This window comes from Cyanistes caeruleus, unplaced genomic scaffold (assembly GCF_971803275.1).
Source record: "Cyanistes caeruleus unplaced genomic scaffold, bCyaCae1.hap1.1 HAP1_SCAFFOLD_107, whole genome shotgun sequence".
Taxonomy (NCBI): Eukaryota; Metazoa; Chordata; class Aves; order Passeriformes; family Paridae; genus Cyanistes; species Cyanistes caeruleus.
The window spans coordinates 634,900-660,613 of record NW_028255908.1 but is presented as its reverse complement, the minus strand read 5'-3'; the positions used below and the strand labels follow the sequence as shown (position 1 = coordinate 660,613).

At 49.4% G+C, this 25,714-nt stretch overlaps 2 protein-coding genes across 2 annotated transcripts in view; one reads left to right on the top strand and one right to left on the bottom strand.

The window, feature by feature from the left end:
* LOC147646232 (uncharacterized) overlaps positions 1-22,428 on the bottom strand; it is a 49,131-nt gene extending 26,703 nt beyond the window's left edge. The window contains exons 1-2 of the mRNA XM_086873746.1: positions 22,323-22,428; positions 20,116-20,771 (exon numbers count right to left, since the gene is read on the bottom strand). Coding sequence (XP_086729872.1) covers positions 20,116-20,761 — 646 coding nt within the window. The 5' untranslated portion in view covers positions 20,762-20,771; positions 22,323-22,428. The remainder of the gene's footprint in view (positions 1-20,115; positions 20,772-22,322) is intronic.
* Positions 1-25,714, top strand: part of LOC147646225 (uncharacterized) — a 385,217-nt gene that overhangs the window by 171,927 nt on the left and 187,576 nt on the right. The window lies entirely within an intron of this gene.

Sequence of the window (25,714 nt, the reverse complement as noted above, 5' to 3'; positions counted from 1 at the left end):
GGTGAAATGTTGTGTTCCTCATCTGAGTGGATTGGTTGGGGGGAAGGTCAGGAGCTGGAGCTGTCTGGTTGGTTATTATTTCAATGGCATCCTGTAATCTAATTATGCCATTGAAATGAGAAATGGTTTCTCTGGTACCTGCTATGAATTCATCAGGGGTCCCAGGGTCTGGTCCATGGTGTTGCAGGATTTGTTCTGGTGGCTGTCCATCTTTTCCCCATTTCTGGGTGCTCCCTCCAGCCAGGGCTGCATCAATTGTCAGCTTTTCTCTCATTAAATCATCACATATTTGGATTCCCAACTGATTTCCCTGAACTTGTGGTAGCAAATAAACCCCAGTGGTCTGATGCACCCTATATAACATGGACAGAGACAGCACATGTTGGAGTGGGGACAGGGATGATTCTCCCCCACTTGTTTTAGTGAAGTTTTCACAACATTCTCCATTTTCTGTTTTCCTTTGCAGCTGAACCAATTTCTGCTGCAGAGTCAGATATCCTCACAATGGGCTGTGCCTTTAGCAGTGCAAATTCCATCTGTGCAAGCAGGCAGAGCTTGGGCTGAGGGGCAGAGGGAATCAGCCCAATTCCTCCTGCAGGCAGGAAGCCCCTGGGCCATTGTGCAGGCTTTGTCCCTTCAGTGTTAATTTGCATTTCTAAAGCTCCTCTCCTGGCTGCCTGGAACAAAGCTTCTCTTCCAGGGCAGTCATGGGATGACTCACATTTGTTAGTGCCACAATGTGGTTGTTTTTTGTTTTGGTTTATTTTTTTAACAGTACTCTAATAAGTATGAGATAAAGGGTCACCTTTAAAGCTCTTCTGGTTTTCAGAAACAGCCTAAAATTCAACATCCAAAAACCCATATAAAATTTTTGCCATCACTATGAGCCAGGCACAAACATTCCCAAAACATTTTCAAGGCAATCGAATTTTTCCTACTTCTCTCTCGGCCTAAAAATTGATTCTCCCTACCTTGGCCCAAACTGAACTGACAATATAAAATCAGGATTATTACAAAAAAAAATTTCTAATGGTGTAATCCTTTCACGGAAACTTTGGGAAAATCAAAAACTCTCCCACAATGTCTTTAGTGCTAGAGAGTCAAGGCACAACGTGATTCTGGCCAGAATGTGCAACAGAAATCATTAAATCCATACTTAGGCTGGGTGTGCAGAGAAAATCATTCCATGACACGGGAATTTACTAGATTTTTCCAAAACTTTATACAGTCTGAACCCACAGAAATCCATTGGTTTATTGTTCATTGGTTTGAAGGTGTGGAGTTGTTAGGATTTGGTTTCCTGTTGCAGCCGGATTTCTGTGCCTGTGATGGGAATTAGGTGGGCACTCCTGGATTTCCTGCTCAGCCTTTTCCAGACCAGGTGTCTCCAGCTGTGCCTGGGGCAGTGTCTGGGGCAGGTGTTGGTTGATGTTAGCTGATGGAATCTTTTGGGCTATTCCCAGTCTGTTGAGATGTAAATTTCATCTCTGCTGAGTGTTGGAACATCCCTTATAAGAAACATTAAAATTCCTTTCCCCAAGGCAAAGGCAAACCAAGTCCTCTCAGAGAAATAGGATTTTAAGCGAATTTAAAGTTGGTCTATTTTCCCAGACTTTAATCCCAGGCAGGGCAGAGTGTGAGTGTAATTGAGAGGCAGAGTGGAATTGTCCCGGTGCCTTCCCCAGCAGCTGTGGCGAGGGCAGGCACAGAAAGGCCTGAAGCTGCAAGAGTGAGAGCAAGGATTGTCCCGCAGTGGCTGGAGATGGCAAAGGAGGGTGGCCAGGCCGAGGATTTGAGCAGAGGATCTGTGGGCAGGCGCAGGGGCTTCCCCCGCTGGGGAGCCCTGGCTGCTGCTGCGTTGCCTTCAGTGCAGGCTCAGGGGTGGCCTGTTTAATATTCCCTTCCAGTTCAGATTTCTGAGTCTGGAAGAGCCATGGCTGGGGCATCAATCATTTTATTTTTTTCATTTTGTTGAGTTTTGTTCTCTTTCTTATGTCCACTCCATAATATTGAGACTATCTAGGGCTAAAAAAGTCACAGAATGTTCTGGCTAGAAGAGAGAATCCTCAATTCATCTCCTGCAATTCCCTGTTAATTGTAGGAATTGTACCAGCTCCATTTTAGTCCTGGGTAACATTATTTCTGAGATTCCTTGAGCCCTCTCAGGGTCAATACAAGACAAAGCTTCAGTCAAAATAGGTCCCAAATATTTAACCATTTTCTCTACCATTTGCTCTTCCTTTTTTTTCAGAAAAAGCAAAGCAGCAAAGCTGCTTTTTAGCCTGAAAATGAAGCCATTTCACAGAGGCTTCCTCTACCTCTTCTCCTTGTTTTTCTGACTGGATCAAGTCATCCACATCCTGCATGAAGCCAGTCCCTGGGGGTGAGGTCAATTCCTTTGATATTTCCTGCAAGGCTTGCCCCAGTCAGGCCGGTGCTTCCGTGCATCCCTGCAGAAGGACCGTCCATGTCTTGAGCATTTTCCCTTCTAGCTCTTGTTGCCAGCCCAAGGCAGAATTGTGTTTGCATCCTCTGGAAGTGGGCAGATCCCCAGAAAGCATCTTTTGCATCAAGTTGTGAATGGCAGCAGTGTGAGGAGGGCACCTGGTTGAGGCTGGTGTAAGGATCTGAGAGTGTGGGGTGCCTCAGTTTCATCATCTCATTTCTTCTTCTTGGGTCCTGCAGCATTCTGTGGATTCCATTGGATTTCTTGTTTGGCAGGATAGGAGCATTCTAGGGAGCCATCCCTGGCTCCCCAAGCCGTGCCTTGAGCAGGACTCCCAGACAGGCTGTGAGCCCTTCCTTCCCTCCCTTGGAACAGGGGATTGCTTTTGGACACCTCTTGTCCTGGTTGCTTCAGGGAAATTTGGAGAGGCTCCATATCTAATTTTGCCAATTTCCCTGGGGCTGCCCACACTTGTGGGTTCACTTCAGCCATGGCTCTGCCAGACATTTGACACAGAGGTACAACAGAACCAGCCTCTGTATCACCTTTTGCAACATTAATCTGCATTCCCAATTTAGCCATCAAATCCCTTCCCAGTAAATTACAATCACAATTGTGAGCAAATAAAAATTCCTGCATTTCAAACCCGTCCCCAACATCTGCTAATAGTGGCTGAATAAAACACACCCACTCATCTTTCCCACTTAGTGCCTTAATTAAAATATTCCCTAATTATTTTCCATCCTTAGGTTTAAGATTCCGAGTGGATGGAGAGGCCCCTGTGTCCATCAGGAAAGGTCTCCTCTGGATCCAGAGCCACCCTGGATGTTCCCAAGGGCTGCAGTGTGGTGGGTCCCTGGTGGAATGGGAGCTGTGCCACCGCTAAGAATGCGTGTCCATCAAGGGCTGGACTTGCTGGTGCTGAGGGTGCTGCTGTCTGTGCTTGCAGTGTCCTTGTGCCCTGCAGCTGGAAGGCTGATTCCTTGCCAGGGGCTGTTTGGGTGGGCTGTGCCCTGGCCAGGAGGGCAATGCCTGTGCCAGGTGCTTGTGGCCGAGGGTGTCCCCTGGGTGCTGGGGCCCCCTTGGGCCCTGGGCTTGATCCCTCAGGGGCTGTAGGAAGTGTGCCATGGCCTTTGCCTTCAGCTTGGCCTTTTGCTCATCCCTTGCTGCATTCAGCTGCTGAGCCTTTGTGAGCAAGTGCTGCAGGGGCTTCTTCTGTCGCTGCTGCAGCCCCCCTCAGTGCCTGTGGGTGCTCATCGTGTGGCAGCTGCTGAGCTTTCTGCAAAACCCTTCCTTTCTCCAGGGACCCACCAGGAAATGCTTAAAAGATCATGTGGATCCTTGCAGGTCTAATCGCCATTTGTGAGCTGTTCCTTCCTCGTGCTGGCTGTGCTGAGGCTCCCCTCCCCAGCCCGTATCCCAGAGCCGGTCCCTGTCCTGCCGCAGTGTCCAAAGGCGGCCCCCCCGGCGGGCAGGGCCGGCAGCTCCACGGGGCCGGGCAGCGGCCGGGGCGTCCCGCAGCCTCCTGGGGGCCGGGGGCCACTGCCGGCCCTGCCCGGGGGGTGCTGGGCTCAGGCAGCGCCCGGCGCTGAGCCCCGGCTGCCCCACAGCCCCGGCCCGGCCCCACAGCTCCCCACAGGCCCCCAGCCCGTGCTCCCGGTGCCGCAGCTCTGCGCCCGCTCCTGCCGCTCCCAGCTCAGAGAAACCCCCTGAAATCCTCACCTCCTTGTTTTCCTGTCCTCCAAAACTGGGATACAAAGGATCTGAGTAAGCAAGCAAATTTGGAGGATGAGACCCTTCTGAAACACATCCCAATCCTCAGTATTTTTCTCTTCCTCTTTTCCATTATCCTTTTTCTTATCCCATGGATTCCTCCTGCTGCTTCTTGCCTTAAGCACATTCCTGCACACTCCCCTTCAGCCAATCCCTTCCCAGCACACCAACACCATCCATCCCCTGTTGTCTAAATCCCTTCTGGACTTCCCTTCTTGCCCCCCTGGGTGTCCATGTCCCTAGTTAGCTCTGGGAGAATGTGCAAACGACCTCCACATGCTCCCAAGGGACCCTTGAGAGATATTTTGGGATCCTCATCCCTTTGTCCAGGATGCCCTTCTAGCATTCCATATTGTCCCCTCAATGGTTCTACCTGGATCCCAGCTGCGCCCCTCCCCCCCGGGCCTTGGCGCCCCCCTGGAGGGGAATTTGGGGAGGTGGGAGGGGGGAGCGCCAAGGCCGGGCCCCCCCGCGCTGTGGTGGCGGGAGCGGCTGCAGTGGGGAGCGAGTGCGGGCGGAAGCGGCCGAGAGCCCAGCGCTGCCCCAGGCCGAGCTGGCCCAGCTGCATCCGTGCCCCTGCGGTGGGATGCTGTGGGACTGGGGGGGAAGAGGGAGGCGGCAGTGGGTGCTGGGCCTGGGGGCAGCAGGAGAAGGGAAGGAGAAGCAGGGTTGAGGAACAAAACAGTCAAAGGATGCACGTGGGAGGAGAAGGTGGGATTGTGCAGGAGGAGAAGAAATAGTAGGAGGAAGTGGAGTGTGAGGAAGAGTAGGGCCACAGGAGGAGGAGGAGGAGCAGGAAGAGGAAGCAGCACAAGGTTCCTCCCTCCCTGTATGTGCAGTCCCAGGAGTGTTGCCCTGCCCACAGTCAGCAGGTGACTGGGGAGGGGTTCCACAATTTTCACTGGGCTGAATCTTGGTGTTTCTGAGCTTTATTGGGATAAATGTTGGTGGTTTGTTTTTTTGCAGGGGCTGAATCTTTCTGTTCTGGAGGGGGTTTTTCCTGGATTTGCTGTTTGGTAGTTTTTGATCTTTTTTTTGATGTTTGGAGGATGTTTGGACTGAATCTTGGTGTTTTGGTTTGTTACAGACAGCAGATGCCCAATGACTTTCTGAGATGAACTTGGGCAAGGAGGAATCCCCAGTCCAAGGCGTTCTCCTCTCTTTTTTTCCTCCTAACCAGGAATTTTCCTTCCCAAACTGTGTCCAGATGAAAGAGGAGGAGAAAAAGCCACAGAGATCCCCCACAAGGAGGGTCTGCAAACCCAGTCCAGGGAGCTGCGAGGAGGAAAGATCCCCCCAGTGCCAGGAACACGGCCAGAGATCCAGCCGGAGCTCAGAGCAGGGGGAAAAGCCCCACAAGTGCTTGGAATGTGGGAAGGGCTTCAGCTACAGGTCTAGCCTGATCCGACACCAGGTAATCCACACTGGGGAAAAGCCCTACGAGTGCTTGGAATGTGGGAAGAGCTTCAGCCAGAGCTCCTACCTGAGGAATCACCAGGTGATCCACACAGGGGAACGGCCCTACACCTGCTTGGAATGTGGGAAGAATTTTGGTCACAGCGCCAGTCTGAGGGCACACCAGCGCATCCACACTGGGGAGAGGCCCTACGAGTGTCCCCAGTGTGGGAAGAGGTTTCAGACCAGCTCCGATGTCCTCGTACATGAGCGGATTCACACAGACGAGAGGCCCTTCCGCTGCCCCGACTGCGGGAAGGGCTTCAAGTACAACTCCGACCTCACCGTCCACCGGCGCATCCACAGTGGGGAGAGGCCCTACGAGTGTCCCCAGTGTGGGAAGAGCTTCTCCGGGAGCTCTGACTTGACCAAACATCAACGGGGTCACCAGTAAGGGAAGCCCTGCGAGTGCCCCGAATGCGGGAAGAGCTTCGTGCGCTGCTCCAGCTCCATCCCCCATGGGAGGATGGGCGTTGGATGATCCCCAGTGACCCCCGTTGGGCAGAGCCCTGGTGATCCGTGGTCCTGGTGATGCGTGTTGGGAAGACACCTGGCTGGGAGGCTCCACATCTTCCTGGCTCCCTGTGGGCACCTGGATGAACACCAGGACAGGAACAGCATTGGGACACAGATCAACAATGGGAATTCCTTTGGGAGAGTGGATTTGTTGACTTTCAGTCCTAGTGAACCTTTTCCTGCTGCCTCAGGAGCTCTGTGGGCAGAGAAAAGGGGGTGATACCAGAGTGGGGGTCCCTGGAGGGAGCAGACACGTTCTTGGGGAGGGAGGACATGACCCCTGGGACCCCCCCTCACCTTTTTGCTCAGGCAGAAGCTGAGCCCCAGTGCCAGGAAGACGAAGCCCAACAAAAAGCCCCCGATCCTCATCAGCTGTGAGCGGTGTCTGACAGCATCCCTGGGGGGTCTGCAGAGGTCAGGACCCCCAAAACCTCTCACAGACACCCCAAGCCACTCCAAAGACCCTCCCAGTCTCTCCCAGCCCACCCAGGACCGTCTGAAATCTCCTTTGGAGTCACTAATTTAAAAAAATTAAGAATTTTAGAAAAATTAGAGTTCTTAGCTAGAGATAGGCCTTGCTGGAACTAGTTAATGATTAAGTGAGAAGCGGGATCTGAGATAATGAATCTCAGACTTAGGTAAAAAATTCCTTTTCATTGTATGTTTGTTCAACTGTGCTTATAATGAGAAAAGAGAAACTGATAAACGGGTTCAGGAAGATCACAGACCTTACATCTGGAAACCCATTTTAAAGTCACAAGGGAGAAAATTGGAGTTGTACCAAATGTCATTTGTAATGTTAACCATTGTAAAGGTAGAAATGTGAGAGTGAGGAAGAGCGGTTTTCCTTCATCTCTTGATGACCCCTCCTCACCAAAATGACCCCCTCCTCAAATTAGAGAGGTCTCATCTGTGTATTGAAAGGGTTAATATCTTGCCCAGGCCTGTGGCTGGTTACTCGCTCTCTGCTGGGGCAGCTGCCGGAGCTGTTCCTGCTGGATGATTTTCCCGTGGCTGCACTGGGATCTCAGCAGCCAGGCCAGCACTCAGAGGCAGCTTCAGCTCCTCCTGCCCGGCAGCTTCTGCTGAAACTCAGCGGCAGGAGAATTTCAGCCGAGCCGGGGGCTGGCCCGGCCCAGCAGCGCAGCTGGAAAGGGCTCGGCAGCCCCCGGGAACGGGACCCAGAGGCTTCCCGGGAGGGGCCAGCGCTGCAGCAGAGCCCGGCCCGGCCCGGCCCCGCCAGGGCCCAACAGGGGCCGGACCCCCGATACCTGTTCAGGGCCAGAAGAAAAAGAGAAAGAGGTTCCCAGGCTTGGGTTTTTGAAATGTGGTACTCACAGAGGCAGATCTAATTTTGAATGGTAAAAAACGTTGTCAGTTCTCAGAATGAGCCAAATATTCTCACCCTGAAGAATCTCATTAAGAAGAACCTAAAGCACAGTGGATATCCTGCTGCAGTTTGGTGGTTTTTTTCATTCCTACATAGTCTACATAATGTTTGAAATAAGTAGTGTTATAAATGACTTTCAAATTTCCAAACAATCAATCTAATTAATTGATAAAATACTTTAATAAATTTGAAACAAAATAATAAAAGAATACAATTTAGTAAAAGAATACAATTTAGTAAGAAAGCTACAATTTAGTAAATATATTCAGGTACATATTTTTCTATATATATGTGCTGTTGAAGAATGGCTCGCTTCTCGATGCCACAGCTCCTTGGAAGGCCTGCACAACCCTGACTTTGAGCTAGCATAAGTCCTTGGCAAAATATTGTATCAAAGAAATGAAGAAGACTAAGTGTTAATAAGACAATGAAGAATAAGAATTTAGGGTGAGAAATCTGCTAAATGTATCTTAATAAGCTTTACTAAAAGGTATCTTCTAGAGCTTGGGTGTTATGAGCTGGACCAATAGAAATGTAGAAATTAATGTGTGAAAACCAGCAATTATTCAATCATAGTAGAATACAGATGGCATGTTAGCTTTTCAAAATACTATAAAAATGTAGCTAAGATTGTAATAAATTTGGAACAAGCTGCTAACTCACATTGGGTCGTCTCTTGATTCCTGAACCTGTCTCCTACATTTTGTCGCCCAAAACAGGGACCCAGGGATTACAAATAAAGCCTGCACGTTGCCTGAGGACCTTGTCAAGAGGCTCAGTATTGCAGAAATGCAGTAAAAGAATCCAGTGGATTCTGGATTAAGGAGAGAAGGCGATTCGGCACAAAGAGCCTGGAGAGGTTAAGAGGATCTGAGGGCCATCCTCCAAAGTGCTGGTAAGACCGCTGCCTCGGGAAACGGATAGAGAGGCGGCATTATCGCTGCTGGCAGAATTTCTCACTAAGCGAGAGGCCAGTGTGAGCACAAAAAAGCTCCAAGAGCTGTGTAAATGGGCACAAGAGAAGGGATTTATGCAAGATCCCACAGAAATCTTTAACCGAACAGAGTGGCAAAAAATTGGAGATGCCTTATGGGATGCCACTATTGATGGCAGTAAATCTGCTAGAGACCTTGCTACCACTTGGAGAGAAATTATTCATGCCCTAAATCAATACCAAGCTGAAAAACGTATGGCACTAGCTGCACAAAAAATGTTAGGAGGGGAAGATATAGAAGTGTCAGCAAAATCAAGTTCTCATTTATTCACTGACCCTAGCCCTGCAAAAGGTATTAAAGTGCCTGTCATAACAAGTGCAAAAGAAATTGCCAATCAAGAGACAGGACTGACCTCAGTAACTCCAAATGCACCCCCCTTATCTCCTGTGAACAAACAACACAACACAGAAACAGGAGGCAAAGACTGTACAATTTCCCAGTACCGTACAACTAGTGCTAAAAACTCTGAGGATGAAAGCTCAGCTGACGAAGCTGATGGAACACCCTCTGATATTACAGTTCCAAAACATGAGAGGCCATCAGATAAACTTTTAGAAAAAGTAATTAAGAAAACAAGCAATCTAAATACTCATGGAAGGCAGCCAGTAGGTGACATGATAATCACCACCTCAGGGGGAATGGAAATACGACCAGTCGAATCTCACAGTCACTGGTCTGCAGTAATCAGGGATGCTATTTTAGAAGGACAATGGGAAGCTGCAGCTGCCTGTTCTCCACATGCCTATCCAGTACAGCAAGGAACTCTTGCTAATGGCCAGCCTGGAGCACAATATACACCTTTTGAATGGAAATTAATGCAGCAATTATGAAATACAGTTACTCAATATGGACTACATTCAGAGCCCTCTAATTATATCTTTGCATCTAATGTTTTGTCACCTGACAATTGTATGGCCACAGCAAAACTATTACTCACTCCCTCACAGTATGTATTGTGGGAGCGAGAATGGGAATCTGGCTGTAAGAGAATTATAAATACACCACGACAGCCAATTGATCCTCTTCATGGTGCCACTATCGATATGTTAATGGGCAAAGGTATCTATGCCTCAGCGGCACAGCAATTACAATTTCCAGCAGATTTGCATAATGCATCTGCTGAGGAAGCAAAGCAAGCCCTGTGGAGGATTCCAGCTGATAAAAGAGCACCAAGCTACACCACTGTCAAACAGGGAATGAATGAGTCTTTTGACTCTTTTATTAACAGACTTGTTGTTTCACTTGATCAGGCAACAGACCTAACTGCTGAAGGAAGGACCAGTTACAGAACTAACACTACGAATGCATGATCATCCTGTTCAAAAAACAACCATCATAAATGGAAAAGAACAGATAAATATACAAGCACTGTTAGATACAGGTGCAGATATTACCATCATTTCTAGTAAAATTTGGCCACGCTGTTGGCCATTGCAAACAACCACAACTGCTGTGGATGGAGTTGGAGGAGTGTCTGCAGCTGCTTCAGTCACACCTAACCCTCTAACATTTGTGCTTGAAGGGAAAAAGGCCCGTGCAGTTGCAACAGTAATACCTTTGCCAGAAGGAACATTCGCTCTCATTGGTCGAGAATGTTTAACTCAATGGGGACTAGTACTAACTACCCCAGACTGGGTTTTCTCACAGCGGTCCCTGCAGTGCAGCCAGCCCCATGACAACTGACCTGGAAAAGTAATGATCCTGTGTGGGTGGAGCAGGGGCCGCTAAGTGAGGAACGGCTGCAAAAAGCACATGAATTGGTTAAAGAACAGCTTAATGCAAAACATATTAAACCATCAGTAAGTCCACGGAGTACACCTATTTTTGTTATACCCAAGAAATCAGGAAAATGGAGACTTTTGCATGACTTACGAAAAGTTAATGAACAAATGCAGCCCATGGGAGCTTTACAACCAGGATTACCTTCACCTGCAATGTTACCACAAAAGTGGCCACTGTTAATTGTTGATTTAAAAGACTGTTTTTTCACTATTCCACTACATCCTGATGATACAAAATGGTTTGCATTCACATTACCTGCAATTAATAAAGAGAAACCTAGTGAGAGATATGAATGGATTGTACTGCCTCAAGGAATGCACAGTAGTCCCACCATGTGTCAGTTGTTTGTGTCCACAACTTTGCAGCCAATACATGAACAATGGCCACAAGCTATCATCTGTCATGATATGGATGATATTTTCATTGCACAGGAACACCCTTTTACAGATGAACAATTAAAGGTACTCACATAAGTATTGTCTAATGCTGGATTACAAATTGCTCCTGAGAAAACCTAAAAAACTGCCCCATGGAAATACTTAGGGTGGCAAATTAGTGACAGCATAATACGTCTACTGAAAGTAACACTGAATTACAAAATACAAAATCTTACAGATGTGCAAACTTTAATAGGTGATTTACAATGGGTCCGCACTGTTGTTGGAATTACTAATGAAGATCTTGCCCCCTTGTGACCTTTATTAAAAGGAACTAACCCTGCTGCTCCAATGGTTCTCACAGAAAAACAGCAACAATGTATTTAATATCTTGCTTCTTTACTTGTTACCAGATGGCCGTGTGTAATAAATTTACCTCTTTGGTTGCTCGTTATTTCACAGCCTTCTTCAGTGTGTGCCATCATTGCTCAATGGCAGAAGAAAAACAGGGGAGACTATCTGGTTTACATAATTGAGTGGGTCTTTGTATCAATGCAACCTAAGCGTAGCTTACAGACCCGGAGGGAACAAGTGGGAGAGACAATTAAAAAAGGTTGTGATCGTACAATTGCTGTTTCAGGGAATGAACCAGTGAGTATTCATATCCCAATGACTGCTGCTGATCTTGAATGGACAATGCGTCACTCTTATCCTCTTCAGCTTGCATTATTGGCATACAATGGGCAAGTAACTAATGAAATTCCAAAAAGTAAAATTATTCAAATATTGAAAGATCATAATTGGATTCAATTGCCTAAACATTCATTTAAAGAGGGACATACAGTTTTTACAGATGCTGGTAAAACAACCAGACGAGCAGCTATTGTCTGGCAGCAACAAGGATCTTGGACTTACCATATTTTGCACGCTGAGCAGGGAGACTCATTACAGACTCTTGAACTAGCAGCTGTGTGCTGGGCTATGTGTCGGTGGATAAATTGTCCCCTTCATGTGGTTACAGATTCATTGTATGCTGCAGGTATTTTGAAAAGGATTGAGGATGCTTTTATTACGGAAACACAAAATAAACGGTTAATGCAGTTGTTTCAACAAATACAACAAGCTACACGATTAAGATCAGCACCATATTGTGTAATACTTATTAGAAGTCATAAATTTCAAGAAGGCCTTGGTCTTGGCAGTCATATTGCAGATCAATTAGTTGGGTGCAGAGAGTTCCTCTCAATCAGTTTGAGGCTGCTTGTATGGCTCACAAACAGTTTCATCAAAATGCAGAGGGCCTACGAAGACAGTTCTCATTATCAATTTCAGAAGCACAAGGAATTGTGCAAGCATGTCCACAATGCAGTCATCATGGTCCTGGGTTAGGGATAGGCTTTTTAACCGTAGAGGGTTAAAAGCCCTAGAGATATGGCAGATGGATGTTACCCATGTTTCTGAATTTGGCAGATTAAAATATGTACATGTTACTGTAGATACCTATTCAAAATTTGTATGGGCTGCAGCCCAGACAGGAGAAAAGAGTTTGCACGTAAAGAAACATTTAACCCAATGTTTTGCTATTATGGGGGTCCCAGAACAAATTAAAACTGATAATGGCCCTGTATATGCCAGTGACAATATTAGAAAATTCATGCAGCAATGGGGAGTTGAGCATATTGAAGGGATTCCAAACTCTCCTACAGGACAAGCAATAGTGGAACGAACTAATAGAACCTTAAAGGAATATCTTAACAAATTCAAAGATATCTCTGACCCAAAAGAAAAATTAGATGAAGTTCTTTTTGTAATTAACCATTTGTGTGTTTTTGCAGATTGTCAAGATCCTCCAGCTGTCATACATAATGGATGTGTAAAATCAAGTGTTGTAACTAATGAAGTATTTGTTCATTACAGAGAGCCTAAAACAGGACATTGGATAGGACCAGCCAAAGTCCTATTTAATGGCCGAGGCTACGTGTGTGTTGATACCCCTTACAGGACCGTTATGGGTGCCGAGTAAATGGACACGAGCCGCGATCAACCACATCAACAGTGGGATATCACAGTCAGACTAGAGAAAGTAGATGGTGGCAAGAAAGTAAACGGTGGCAACTTGCCCTTCAACCATTAGTGAGAGAAGTCAATTATCTATTGGGTGTACAAGTTGATTATAGAAGTACGTATATTGGAAGTGTTTATTTTTCTGTTTATCTACAATGGGTTAAAGAAAAATTAGAAGGTATAAAGTGTTGGTATTGTAAAATCACAGAAAAATTGTGAATAAGAATTGTGTGTGAAGGTTGTAAAAGAGATTTGTGGGGATATCAGAGATCAGAACCTCATAGAGGTTGTCTTAGGTGTTATAGAGAAATTTACCATTTAACTCCACTTGCTGCACTGACAAAATACTTAAATTGTTCTTTAACACAGGCAGAAGCCTTAGCATTATGGGAAAATGGGAGTGCATTAGAAAGAGCCAATCTAGTATTTAGAATTCAGAAAATAGCAACTTTTACAAAACTTGCTCAGAAAACTAATATAATTGCAGCACAGTGCAAAAAATGTACTATTTCACGTAGACAGTGGGAAAGAGTTCAAAATGGCAACTGGCATTTTCATTCTCATAATTTTACCTTTAATAACAGCCATGTTAACTAGAGAGAGACCATAGATCCATGGGAAAATGTATGGGTTTCATTTGCTCGTAGTTTAAATACTACGACCTTCTGTGCTAGTCTGTCGACACCTCAGTCTCCTTTCATTATTTGTCTGATTGGTGTTCTAGTCAATGAATCAAGGTGGACTTTGGTAGACAAGGCAATGAAAGAGACTCAGGACATTTTTAAGACAAGGTGTCTAGGGAATGGATATAAGAATTTTTCACAATGTACGGAGAATTATGATGTTTGGAATGATCATCTTCCAGAAGGCCCTGAGCCACAAGAAATTGATCTAGCAGATTCATTAGATGCTGCTTATTGTATTTATCTAAATGCTAGCAAAAAATTGTGTGCAAAAGGTACTGATCAAAGATGTGAACAATCCAATATCATCACATTGACAAGTCCAACTGGCAATTTTTTGCAGTGGTGTGCTAAAATGGTAAGGAATGCATCAAACCCTGTATTTGGGACTCAATCACCTTGTAGACTACCAGCAGGTTATTTTCTAATTTGTGGTAACAGAGCATGGGAAGGTATCCCATCACAACCTGTTGGAGGTCTTTGCACAGTTGGACAACTCAGCGTGGCACTTCCACACCATCATCCTAATAGCACACATCGTGTCAGATGGAATAGAGATCTTAGTCAAATTTTGAGTTCTGACTGTGATGATAATTTGGATTTATGGAACAGATGGCAAGTGTTTTTTGCTTCTACCATTTTGCCAGGTGCTGCTGCTGTTAGAGCTCATCGCAATTTAAAGAAACTTAGTTGTTGGGTTGTAAAACAAGCAAACGGTACTAGCAGAGTACTTTCTGAATTAGCAATTGATATCGTCACAAGTTCAGCATGCAGTGCTGCAAAATTGAGCAGGCATTGATTTTTTGTTGTTAGCACATGGTCATGGATGTGAAGACTTTGATGGTATGTCTTGTATGGACTTACAAGATCATTCAGAATCCATCCACAAGGAAATTCAAGAACTCATGCAACATACACAGAAGATCAAAGAAGATGTGGGATTCTTTGGGATTGATGGACTGACTGATTGGCTTGGACTGACAGGATGGGTTAAGAGTTTATGTAAAACAGGATTATTAATTATCTGTGTTATGATCATTGGATTATTATGTGTTAGTTGTGCAATATCCTTTGCAATTTTGTTGGATATTGCAATATCCTTTGCAATATCCAACAAAATCAAGTGTTTGTTTGTTAAGGTAACCAAAGTCATGGTTGTGCAGACAGAAAACGGGGGAATTGTTGAAGAATGGCTCGCTTCTCGAGGCCATAGCTCTTTGGAAGGCCTGCACAACCCTGACTTTGAGCTAGCATAAATCCTTGGCAAAATACTGTATCAAAGAAATTAAGGAGACTAAGTGTTAATAAGACAATGAAGAATAAGAATTTAGGATTAGAAATCTGCTGAATGTATCTTAATAAGTTTTACTAAAAAGTATCTTCTAGAGCTTGGGTGTTATGAGCTGGTCCAATAGAAATGTAGAAATTAATGTGTGAAAAATAGCAATTATCCAACATAGTAAAATACAGATCGCATGTTAGCTTTTCAAAATACTATAAAATGTAGCTAAGATTGTAATAAATTTGGAACAAGCAACTAACTCACATTGGGTCGTCTCTTGATTCCCGAACCTGTCTCCTGCAATGTGCATACAATTGGGCAGTGGTTACAAATGGTTAAGGCATAAGCAAAACCGACGGGGGTACAGGGGGTGCTTCTCACCTCACCTCACCTACAAAACAAAGCACTTCAAGCTAACCTTATATACTGTATGCTTATAAATATTCATTCACGTTTCCCGTAAGTTTCCTCCTATTTCTGATTTTGCTGACTTTACGTCACTTTTCTTCAATGGCACATGCTTCACTTGTTGTTAGGGGGTCTTCAGTATTCTTTTGGGGGTCTTTTGGCAAAGGCTTCTCCTCTTCCTCATTGTCCTTTGGATAACCTTACATGTTTGCACGTGTGTACTAAGCATTGTGTTATGTTGGTCTACTAATTAGTCTCATAATCTTTAGGCCCAATGGCTAGATTCATCCTAATTTTGTCCATCTCAAGGCCATTTTCGTCATGAGACATCACTTATCTTCTAAACTACATCCTGTACCTTAATTTTGACATGTAACATCTGCAAAGGGGTACATCTGCTTTGTAACACTGATTCCTGACCATTTCTAATAATAACTTCAATAAGAGTCACAATTTAGTTAGCACAAATCAATTCCATTTATTACACTGGGAATGGGGAACCCCTGCACTTCAATTTCCAGGAAAACCCCCCTTCCTGGGCACAGAGACCCCCCATGAACATTCAGTTTGGAGCACTGGGACCCCCTGGTACCCCCTTCCCAAGCCCCAAAAACCCCTGCACCCCCTTATCTGGAACCTGGAAACCCCTTAAACCCCCATTCTTGGGAATGGAAACCTCCCAGAACCCCCATTTCTGGGCACTGGGACCCCCCTGAACCTCCATTTTCAGGCACCGGGACCCCTTGAACCCCAGAACAGAGGAAGGGACCCCCCTGAACTCCCATTCTGCTGCAGCAGGACCCCCGTGCACCCCTGTATCCAGGACTGGAACCCTCCCAAACCCCCCATCCTCACACCCTAGTACCCCCCGCAGCCGAGCCAGGGACCGGCCTGGCCCGGCACGCCCCGCTGTACAAGGCTCAGCGAGCCCTCCCAGGGCTCTCCCACTGCAGAGGTCCATCAGGGAGAAGTGCCAACTGACCAGCCCTGCTGGGGAGATGTGTATCCAAAATGAGAATGGATCCCCCAAAACCACAGCTCTTCCTTTTAAACAGAAAAGGGGGAGATGTTGTGGTGTGATTTTGTTTAATTTAAAGTTGTTTCTATAAGTGGTTTATTCTGTTACCCCCCTGCTTTGTTGGTTTAACCCAAAGTTATCTCCTCCCCTGCCCATCATTGTATCCCAACCCCTTTTTCCAGTACCTTCCCTATCAATCTTGTCCACCCTGCCCCTTGTTCCCAAATGTTCCCTGTCAATCCTGCCTTATGCCAACCCCCTGCTTGGACGTCCCCTTTGGAAATCCCCTAATCCACAGCACCCCATTGGTCCATGTGTCCTATTCCCCTCCCCAGGATATCCCTCACTGGTTGAAGTTTTGTATCCACCCCTGGGCCCTCCCCATATATAAATTGCTGTACGCTTGTGTTCTGTGTCTTTTGTCCCTGGATCCTTGGGAGACTAAACCTTTCCCTGAACCCCAATATAAAAGACCTTCCCCCCATTCTTGCCTCCACACTGTGTCTGACAGCTGTTAAGTGCTGCAGAACATTGCTGTAAGCCACACCTCGAGTCATCCTGCTCCTGAGGTGTGTTCCACTCCTGGCGTGGAGCTGAGGAAGAGCTGACCGGCCTTGGCACCATTTAACACCCAGCTGATCCCAGTGTGTCCCCACTCTCTCCCAGGGCCCTCCAGCGTGTCCATCTTGCTGGTGGCCTTGAGCTGGAGCCAGCAGCTCCTGGTGCTGCTAGAAACTCCCCCGGCAATGCGGGCTCAGCTCCAGCTGCCAGGTGGAGCACGGCAGCCTGGAGCACCCCCTGAGCCGGCACTGGGGCACGGCCCGGCCCCCACAGCGCCGGGGGCAGCGGGGAGGCAGTAGAGGGGCTGGGAGGGGGACTGGGGTGTGCTGGGAGTATGGATGTTAACTATGAGCAAAAGTAGGGAGCACAGAGCCTGTAGAATAGCAGGCTGCATAACTTTCTCAGTCCCGCCTGAGAAAGTGGCCTGGGAAATCATGGGGAGGAATTAAAACAATCCTCAGAGATAGAGAACAGCCCTGCAGGTGCTTGCAAGAGAAGGTCGAGGGGTGGTGTACCCCACTGACCAATGATGGTGATGTGTTAGTTCACTGACCAATAAGAGTTTTAACTTTCTATACTTTCATGTATCGGTCTATAAAAAAAGATCTGAGGTAATAAACCTTAAGAGCTCTCCTGTTCAACTCACAAGAGAGTCTGTGTTGTTCTTCTCACCGTTCCCAATAGAGCGACACTGGGAGTAACTGTGAGGGAGTTTGAGATAGACTGATTTAAACTGGGAGAGGGGTTTGTGGGCCAAGAATGGCTGAGAAGGGGATCAAAGGTTATTGGGGAGGGTGGGATGGGGTTCTGGGGGTCCTGGTGGAAACTGGGAGGGAGTTTAGGGGTGCTGGGTGTCACTGGGAGGGATTTGAGTGAGCCTGGAGGGACTGGAAGGAGACTGGAGATTGGAAAGCAGGGGTTGGGATGAGATTCATTGTGCTGGGAAGAGACTGAGAGGGATCCTGATGAGTCCTGGTGGGGCTGGGAAAGAACTGGGAGAGGGTTTGGAGGTCCAGGGGCAGGGCATTGTCCAGGGGGGCATCTGGGAGGGGGCTGTGGGATCCTGATAGGGACAGGAGGGGCTTTGGTGGATCCTGGGGAGGCTGGGAAGGGACTGGGAGGAGGTTTCAGAGGTCCTGGGTGGGGTGGGTGAGTGGAAGGGTGCTTGGAAGGGCTTGGGGTGTCTGTGAGAGGTTTTAGGGGGGATCCCAACCCCTGCAGACTTCCCAGAGATGCTGATATGGATCGAGGGCTCCATGTTGGGCTTCGTCTTTCTGGCACTGGGGCTCAGCTTCTGCCTGCACAAGAAGGTGAGGGGGGGTCCTGGGGGTCATATCCTCCCTCTCCCGGAACGTGTGTGCTCCCCCAGGGCCCCCAGCCCAGTGTCACCCCCTTTTCTCTGCCCACAGAGCTCCTGAGCCGCTGGCAGCCGCAGCCCCTCCCCATGGCTTCAGGCCCAGCCAGCGTCCCCCGCTCCATCCCTGGGCTGATTTTGGAGAGGTCGTGTGCCCCCCCCAGCCCTGCTGTCACTCTGCCCTTGCCCGGCTGCTCCCAGTGTTCCCAGTAAAGCTTCCCAGTTTGCCCCTGTCCCATTTATGGGGGGCAGTGGAGAGGGACTTGGGGAGACACCATGGGGGTACCCTGTCAGGGACAGATGCTGCCCCAGGATGGATCAGGACCCCCGTGTGTCCTCCTCCATCTGTCACCCTGTTCTGGGGACTCCTTTGGAGACACCTAACTCCAGCATGGCCACCCAGCAAACCCTAAAGAGCACTGGGACCCCTGAAGCCACCAGGGAAATTTGGGGAGGGGGTGCATGGGTGGTACCTGGACCATGGCAAGAGCCCAGTGCTGCCCCAGCCCGGCCTGCCCCGGCTCCATCCTGGCTCCTCCTATGGGATGTGAAGGAATTGGAAAAATGGGGATCCAAGGGTGGGCACTGGGCTCGGGGGGACCAGAAGAAGAGATGGAGGAAGAGAAAAAGGGCCAGAGAGGAGAAGGAGGCGGGATGAAGAAGGAGGAGCAAGACTCATCCAAACCCAATATGGGGCTCCCATGCCCCTCTTTTCCCCTGCTCCTCCACCCCTGCCCCACTGCCGACCAATCCACCACCCCACCTCTCCCCTCCCCCCTTTCACTCAATTCAAGCAGATCCTGGCAGCTTCCTCTTGGGAGCAATTCCTGAGTTTGGGGATTTTTGGGGTGCAGTTCTGGAGTGGAACAGCTCTGTCTGGCTTTCCCCTCCCTGCTGTGGCCTCTCAGCTGCCCCCCACACCCTGGGGGTGCTGGGATTTCCCTCCTGGGCACAAGGACGTTCATTCCCTTCCAGGAGCCCAATGCCCAGCTGGGGCTCCAGGCCAGGGGGTCCTTGAGCAGCTGCCCCAGAACCTCCACCAGGGGCTCCCAGCGCAGCCGCAGCCGCTCAGCCTGGGCTCCCCAAAGCCCTCAGCAAGCCCCAAGTCCCTGCCAGGAACCCTCAACTCCCTCAAACCCAGCATCCCCCACAGCCCCTGCAAGTTCCCCCCATGGCAGTGCCCATGGCCATGTCCCCACATATCACTGGCCATGGTCCACCATGCCGTCACCCATGGCTGTGTCCCAACCATGTTTCCATCCTGGCACTGTCCCCCCACGTCTCCATCTGTGCCAGTGTCTCCCCATGTCCCCATGAATGGCCATGTCCCCATCCCTGTCCATGTGTCCTCATGTCACTCTCGATGTCCATGGCCCACCATGTCTATGTCCCTCAATGTCCCCACCTGTGTCTTACATCAATGTCTTTATTTTAATCTGAACTTAGATATTTTGAAAGGATAAAGAAAAATCAAAAGCAAATCAAAGCCAAAAGGAAAGGATTTTTGTGTCTCTACCAGCTGAGGACCCACATGCCTGGGTGGGAGGGAAGAGCATTTTTTGGAGGGCTTTCCACACCACTACCTCCAAAATCTTGGTCTTTGCCCCAGTTCATCAACATTTGGCTGAGGAAAACACCCTTGACTGAGGTAAGAAAAGATCTCCAAGTATTCCTTGATGGCAGTAGAAGACTGGACTGAAAGCAAAATACATTTTTTCCTTGAAAATCAACAAATCCGCTCTCCCAAAGGAATTCCCTATGTCTGTGTCCCAATGGATGTTCCTGCTCTGGTGTTCATCCAGGTGTCCACAGGGAGCCAGGAAGATGTGGAGCCTCCCAGCCAGGTGTCTTCCCAACACGGATCACCAGGACCACGGATCACCAGGGCTCTGCCCAACGGGGGTCACTGGGGATCATCCAACGCCCATCCTCCCATGGGGGATGGAGCTGGAGCAGCGCACGAAGCTCTTCCCGCACTCGGGGCACTCACAGGGCTTCCCTTACTGGTGCCTCCGTTGGTGTTGGGTCAAGTTAGATCTCTGTGAGAAGCTCTTCCCACACTGGGGACACTCGTAGGGCCTCTCCCCAGTGTGGATGCGCCGGTGGAGAGTGAGGTGGGTGTTGCGGTTGAAGCCCTTCCCGCAGTCGGGGCAGCGGAAGGGCCTCTCGTCTGTGTGAATCCGCTCATGTAGGAGGACATGGGAGCTGCGCTTAAACCTCTTCCCACACTCGGGACACTTGTAGGGCCTCTCCCCAGTGTGGATGAGCTGGTGTGTCCTCAGATTGGAGCTCCACCCAAAGCTCTTCCCACATTCCAAGCAGGTGTAGGGCCGTTCCCCTGTGTGGCTCCTCTGGTGATGCATCAGGTTGCAGAGGTCACTGAAGCTCTTCCCACATTCCCCACACTCGTAGGGCTTTTTCCCAGTGTGGATGCTCTGGTGCCGGCGCAGGTAGGAGCTCTTTCTGAATCCCATCCCACATTCCAAGCACTTGTGGGGCTTCTCCCCACCATGAGGCTTCTCCCCCAGGTCTGAGCTCAGGCTGGATGCCCAGCCACCTTCCTGGCACAGGGGGGATCCTTCCTCCCCGCAGCTCCCTGGGCTGGGTCTGCAGACCCTCCTTGTGTGGGATCTCTGGGGCTTTTCCTTCTCCTCCATCCAGCCACGGCTTAGGAATGAAAAATCCGGGTTTGGGGGAAAAAACAAGAGGAGAGTGCCTTGGGCTAGGGGGTTCCTCCTTGCACAAGTTCATCCCAGAAAGTCATTGGGCATCTTGTGTCTGGAAGAACCTCCAGGACACCAAGATTCAGCACAAACATCCTCCAAACATCAAAACAGATCAAAAACTTCCAAAACACAGAAAATCTGATATCCCCTCAAAATAGAAAGATTCAGCCCCTACAAAAAAAAACAACTCCAACATTTAGCCCAATAAAGCTCAGAAAACACCAAGATTCAGCCCCGGGAAAATCGTGCATCTCCCTGCCCGGGCACTCGCTGCATGGGGGGTGAGGGGGGCAATGAGGCCGGGCTGGAGCAGGGGGTGCCTGAGAGAGGCCCCGAGCCCGGCAGAAGCCCCTGCACAGCCATGCAAGTGGCTCCTGGCCGGACTCGGGGATCCCCCTGGCCATCCCCGCTGGAGCAGCCTGGTCCTGAGGGACTCTGGCCCCTGCGAGGGACCCCAGGCTGCAGCAGGACAAGGATTCCTGGCCCTCAGGGGGAGGCAGTGACATGACCTGACTGTGACCCCCATCCCTGTGCCTCTGGGCGGGGAGGGGGACGGAGAGGGGCACAAAGTTAAGCCCGGGAAGGAGGGACAGCTGGGGGGAAGATGCATTTCCGTAAGAATTACTTCTCTTCTCGTTTTCTTGTTCTGATACGTCTGAATAATAAATTCAATTAATTTTCCCAAGTCAGGTGTGCTGTGCCCGTGACCAAGGATTGAACTGTCCCCACCCTCATCCAGACCCCCGAGCCTTTCCTTGTGCGTTCTGCTCCCCGCCCGGGACAGGAAGGAGAGTCACAGAGTTTTGGCCTCGCTCCGGCATGCCCTGCTCCATCCCGGACTCACCCCCAGCTCGCAGCGCCCTCAGCTCCCGGGCACCCCGAGCTCCCGGCGCTTCAGCGCAGAGGCGCTTCCTTGGCCTCCTGCCCGGGCCGGGCCCAGCGCCGGGGCCGCTCCTCAGCCGAGGCTTCCGAGAAATGGCGGAGCGCAGTCCAAGGCAGGCGACTCCGTGCCGTGTGCAGAGCCCGCCGCTGGCTGCCATTGGCTGCTTCTGCCGTCACTCGTGGCTCTGGCGCGCGCTGATTGGGCAGAGCGGGGACAAGCCCGGCCCCGCTGGCGCCCCCAGGGCGGCCGTGGGGCAGGAGAGCCGCCATTGCCGGAGCGTCTGTGCGGGCCCGGCAGCGGCGGCAGCAGCGGCCGGAGCCCGGTGAGGCGGCGGCGGAGCTCGGAGGCGGCTCCAGCGCAGCGTCCCGGGCCCAGCGCAGCCATCTCCGGCCCACCGACACGAAGCGGGATGAGACAGCGCTGCTCCGCCACCGCCTCCTGCCGAGGCCCCAGCGGCAAGGAGACCGCGGGCAGCCGCTCCCGCAGCACCCTCAGCCCAGGGCCAACACGGGCCGGCCACGGCACAAGCTACCCGCCACAGCCCCCTGCCGCCCCCTCCCGGGCCCGCAGCGAGCCCCGAGCCCCCGCAGAACCGAGCGCGGCTCCCACCTGCGATGGCCGGGGCCGCCTCCGAGCTCCGCCGCCGCCTCACCGGGCTCCGGCCGCTGCTGCCGCCGCTGCCGGGCCCGCACAGACGCTCCGGCAATGGCGGCTCTCCTGCCCCACGGCCGCCCTGGGGGCGCCAGCGGGGCCGGGCTTGTCCCCGCTCTGCCCAATCAGCGCGCGCCAGAGCCACGAGTGACGGCAGAAGCAGCCAATGGCAGCCAGCGGCGGGCTCTGCACACGGCACGGAGTCGCCTGCCTTGGACTGCGCTCCGCCATTTCTCGGAAGCCTCGGCTGAGGAGCGGCCCCGGCGCTGGGTCCGGCCCGGGCAGGAGGCCAAGGAAGCGCCTCTGCGCTGAAGCGCCGGGAGCTCGGGGTGCCCGGGAGCTGAGGGCGCTGCGAGCTGGGGGTGAGTCCGGGATGGAGCAGGGCATGCCGGAGCGAGGCCAAAACTCTGTGACTCTCCTTCCTGTCCCGGGCGGGGAGCAGAACACTCAAGGAAAGGCTCGGGGGTCTGGATGAGGGTGGGGACAGTTCAATCCTTGGTCACGGGCACAGCACACCTGACTTGGGAAAATTAATTGAATTTATTATTCAGACGTATCAGAACAAGAAAACGAGAAGAGAAGTAATTCTTACGGAAATGCATCTTCCCCCCAGCTGTCCCTCCTTCCCGGGCTTAACTTTGTGCCCCTCTCCGTCCCCCTCCCCGCCCAGAGGCACAGGGATGGGGGTCACAGTCAGGTCATGTCACTGCCTCCCCCTGAGGGCCAGGAATCCTTGTCCTGCTGCAGCCTGGGGTCCCTCGCAGGGGCCAGAGTCCCTCAGGACCAGGCTGCTCCAGCGGGGATGGCCAGGGGGATCCCCGAGTCCGGCCAGGAGCCACTTGCATGGCTGTGCAGGGGCTTCTGCCGGGCTCGGGGCCTCTCTCAGGCACCCCCTGCTCCGGCCCGGCCTCATTGCCCCCCTCACCCCCCATGCAGCGAGTGCCCGGGCAGGGAGATGCACGATTTTCCCGGGGCTGAATCTTGGTGTTTTCTGAGCTTTATTGGGCTAAATGTTGGTGCTTTGTTTTTTTGTAGGGGCTGCATCTTTCTATTTTGAGGGGATATCAGATTTTTTGTGTTTTGGAAGTTTTTGATCTGTCTTTGTTAGCGTTCAGGAACACACATAATCACAGACTGATTGTATGCAGGTACTTTATTGAAGCGTTGGGGAACTGGGGGTATCAGCAACCCAAATCTAGCTCCATTTTCTTTCTCCAAAGTGCACATATTTCTACAATTTCAGCTGTAGCAGTAATCACTATAACAACCTTATCAATATTGCTTCATTAATAAATCTTCATTAATTTTATCTATATTGCTTCATGAGAGTTAGCTCATCCTTGTATGAACATGTATGACTCTTATCTCTGGGTGGGTATCTTGGAGACCCCAAGTACCAGTTCCCGTTACCATAAACATTTCAGTTTGCTAGACCATCCCTAATACGAAGCATTCTTGTGGCCTACCTCTACATGATTTTAAGAAACATTTTCAGAAGCATTTAACCCCATAGCAACATATTTCCGCCCTTTGAAAATATTTCACTTTACTATAATAAGTGTAATGCTTTCACTATATACAGTCCTTTTTCTGAGATTATACTTGATGTTCATCTTCGAATCCACAGTTGTCGTAAGCGTTGTTACACTCTGGAGGACTTGGAGATGACAAATGCGGATGTGGATCTCTGTCCCGTGTCAGCGCCTTTATTGTCTTCTGGTTTCAGGATACTCTTTTCTTTATCTCTCCTTTCAGAACTGCACAGATTAACCAGATTGCTGAGAACACAATCAGTAGGATTATCAGACTCTCAAGAATAGTTTTGATCCATGAGCTCACATTCCACCCTAACCCTTCAAAACTTGTATCTACCCAACTTGTGGTCAGATCTTCCCTCTCTTTCTGTGCTTCATGTTCTATTTGTTTTAACTGATTAATGTTGTGTTCTACATCTGCAGTTCCATTTGGGCTGTGGATGCAGCAGTGATCAATTTGTCCGTTTTGGTACCCACATACTCCGTGTTCTTTCAACAATAACATATCTAAAGCCAATCTGGTTTGCAGGGTCATTGTAGTTGTGGCTTGTAATTGTACATTTAGCTCTCTAAATCCCTCTTTGGTAACTCTTGCCAATCTTTCTACCTGGCCTGTAAGTTTGTACAACATCTTTCTATAGTTATAATTTGCTATTGGACCAAACAAGGATTCCAGAGCCCACTCAGATTTCACACTACTGGAGGGTTCCTGCCATGTTTCTTCATCTTCAGCTTTGTTTTTCTGAACTTCTCGTCTAGTCCTTATTTGCAGAAGTTCATGTTCTCCCCTGAATGGGGACCTTTTCCAAATTGGGCATAAGGTGGGGAGGCCTAAAGTAATCTCTTTTACTTTTTCACCTACAGGCAAATGTGTTGTCCAGGTGCCATCGCTTGCTGCCCATCCAAATTGGCCTGGACTCTGAATTGTTCTCCTGCTACATATTACCTTTTGGATCACTTGTCTTATCTGGTCATTTATTTCACCTTGTTTATGTTTGATTCCTCTGCAGGCACATCCAATCTGCAGAGCTACCACAAGTGGTGGCATTTGTTTTATTTCTTCATCATCGGAAGTATAGTCCTAAGTTTTGTTCCATACCCACCAATTCACTTTGTCTGCCTCCATTCTACTACTGGTTGCAGTGTTCCATACCCCTGGATCTGTTTCATTTTCTGAGCCTTCCCACTTAATGCACCAAGGGCTATCTGCCATAGATTGGAATTTCTGAAGCCCACTCACTGCCCATGCACTGTCCCAAGCTTCAGCCCGATCTTTTCCTTCCTGTCCTTCACACTTCCACTTCGATACTGGAATCTTTTCTTTAATGACCTTTGCTGTCTTTTCATAACACCATCCATAATTCCCTAATCCCCCATACCAGCCTAGTTTTGGTTCATACTTTCCTCCATTTTCATGACAATCCCATGTAGATGAATACTTTGGCTTCACAGCATTTTCAAACACTGTCTTATTTGGGTACTTGTAATCTATTTGCAATACACAGCTCACATTTTCATTTTTATTCTTTTGTATTTCAGGTAATTTTGATGTTATCATTCCCCAATTTATTTGGTCTCCTGCTGCCTTTGGTATTGTCAGACAGGCAGTTATTTTGCTGGTGTTTTGCATGTTGGCCAAATCTTGAATTAATCCAATCATCCCATTTTCTGCCTGAATAGTATTAGAGACTTTTATCACTTGTGTTTCTGGCTGCACCCCCACATCCCTCTTCATTCTAAAATGAAGAGTTGTCAGCTGATCCTTTTGCATTTCACATCCCAAGGTAACATTGATTCCTACTGATGGCACTAAAG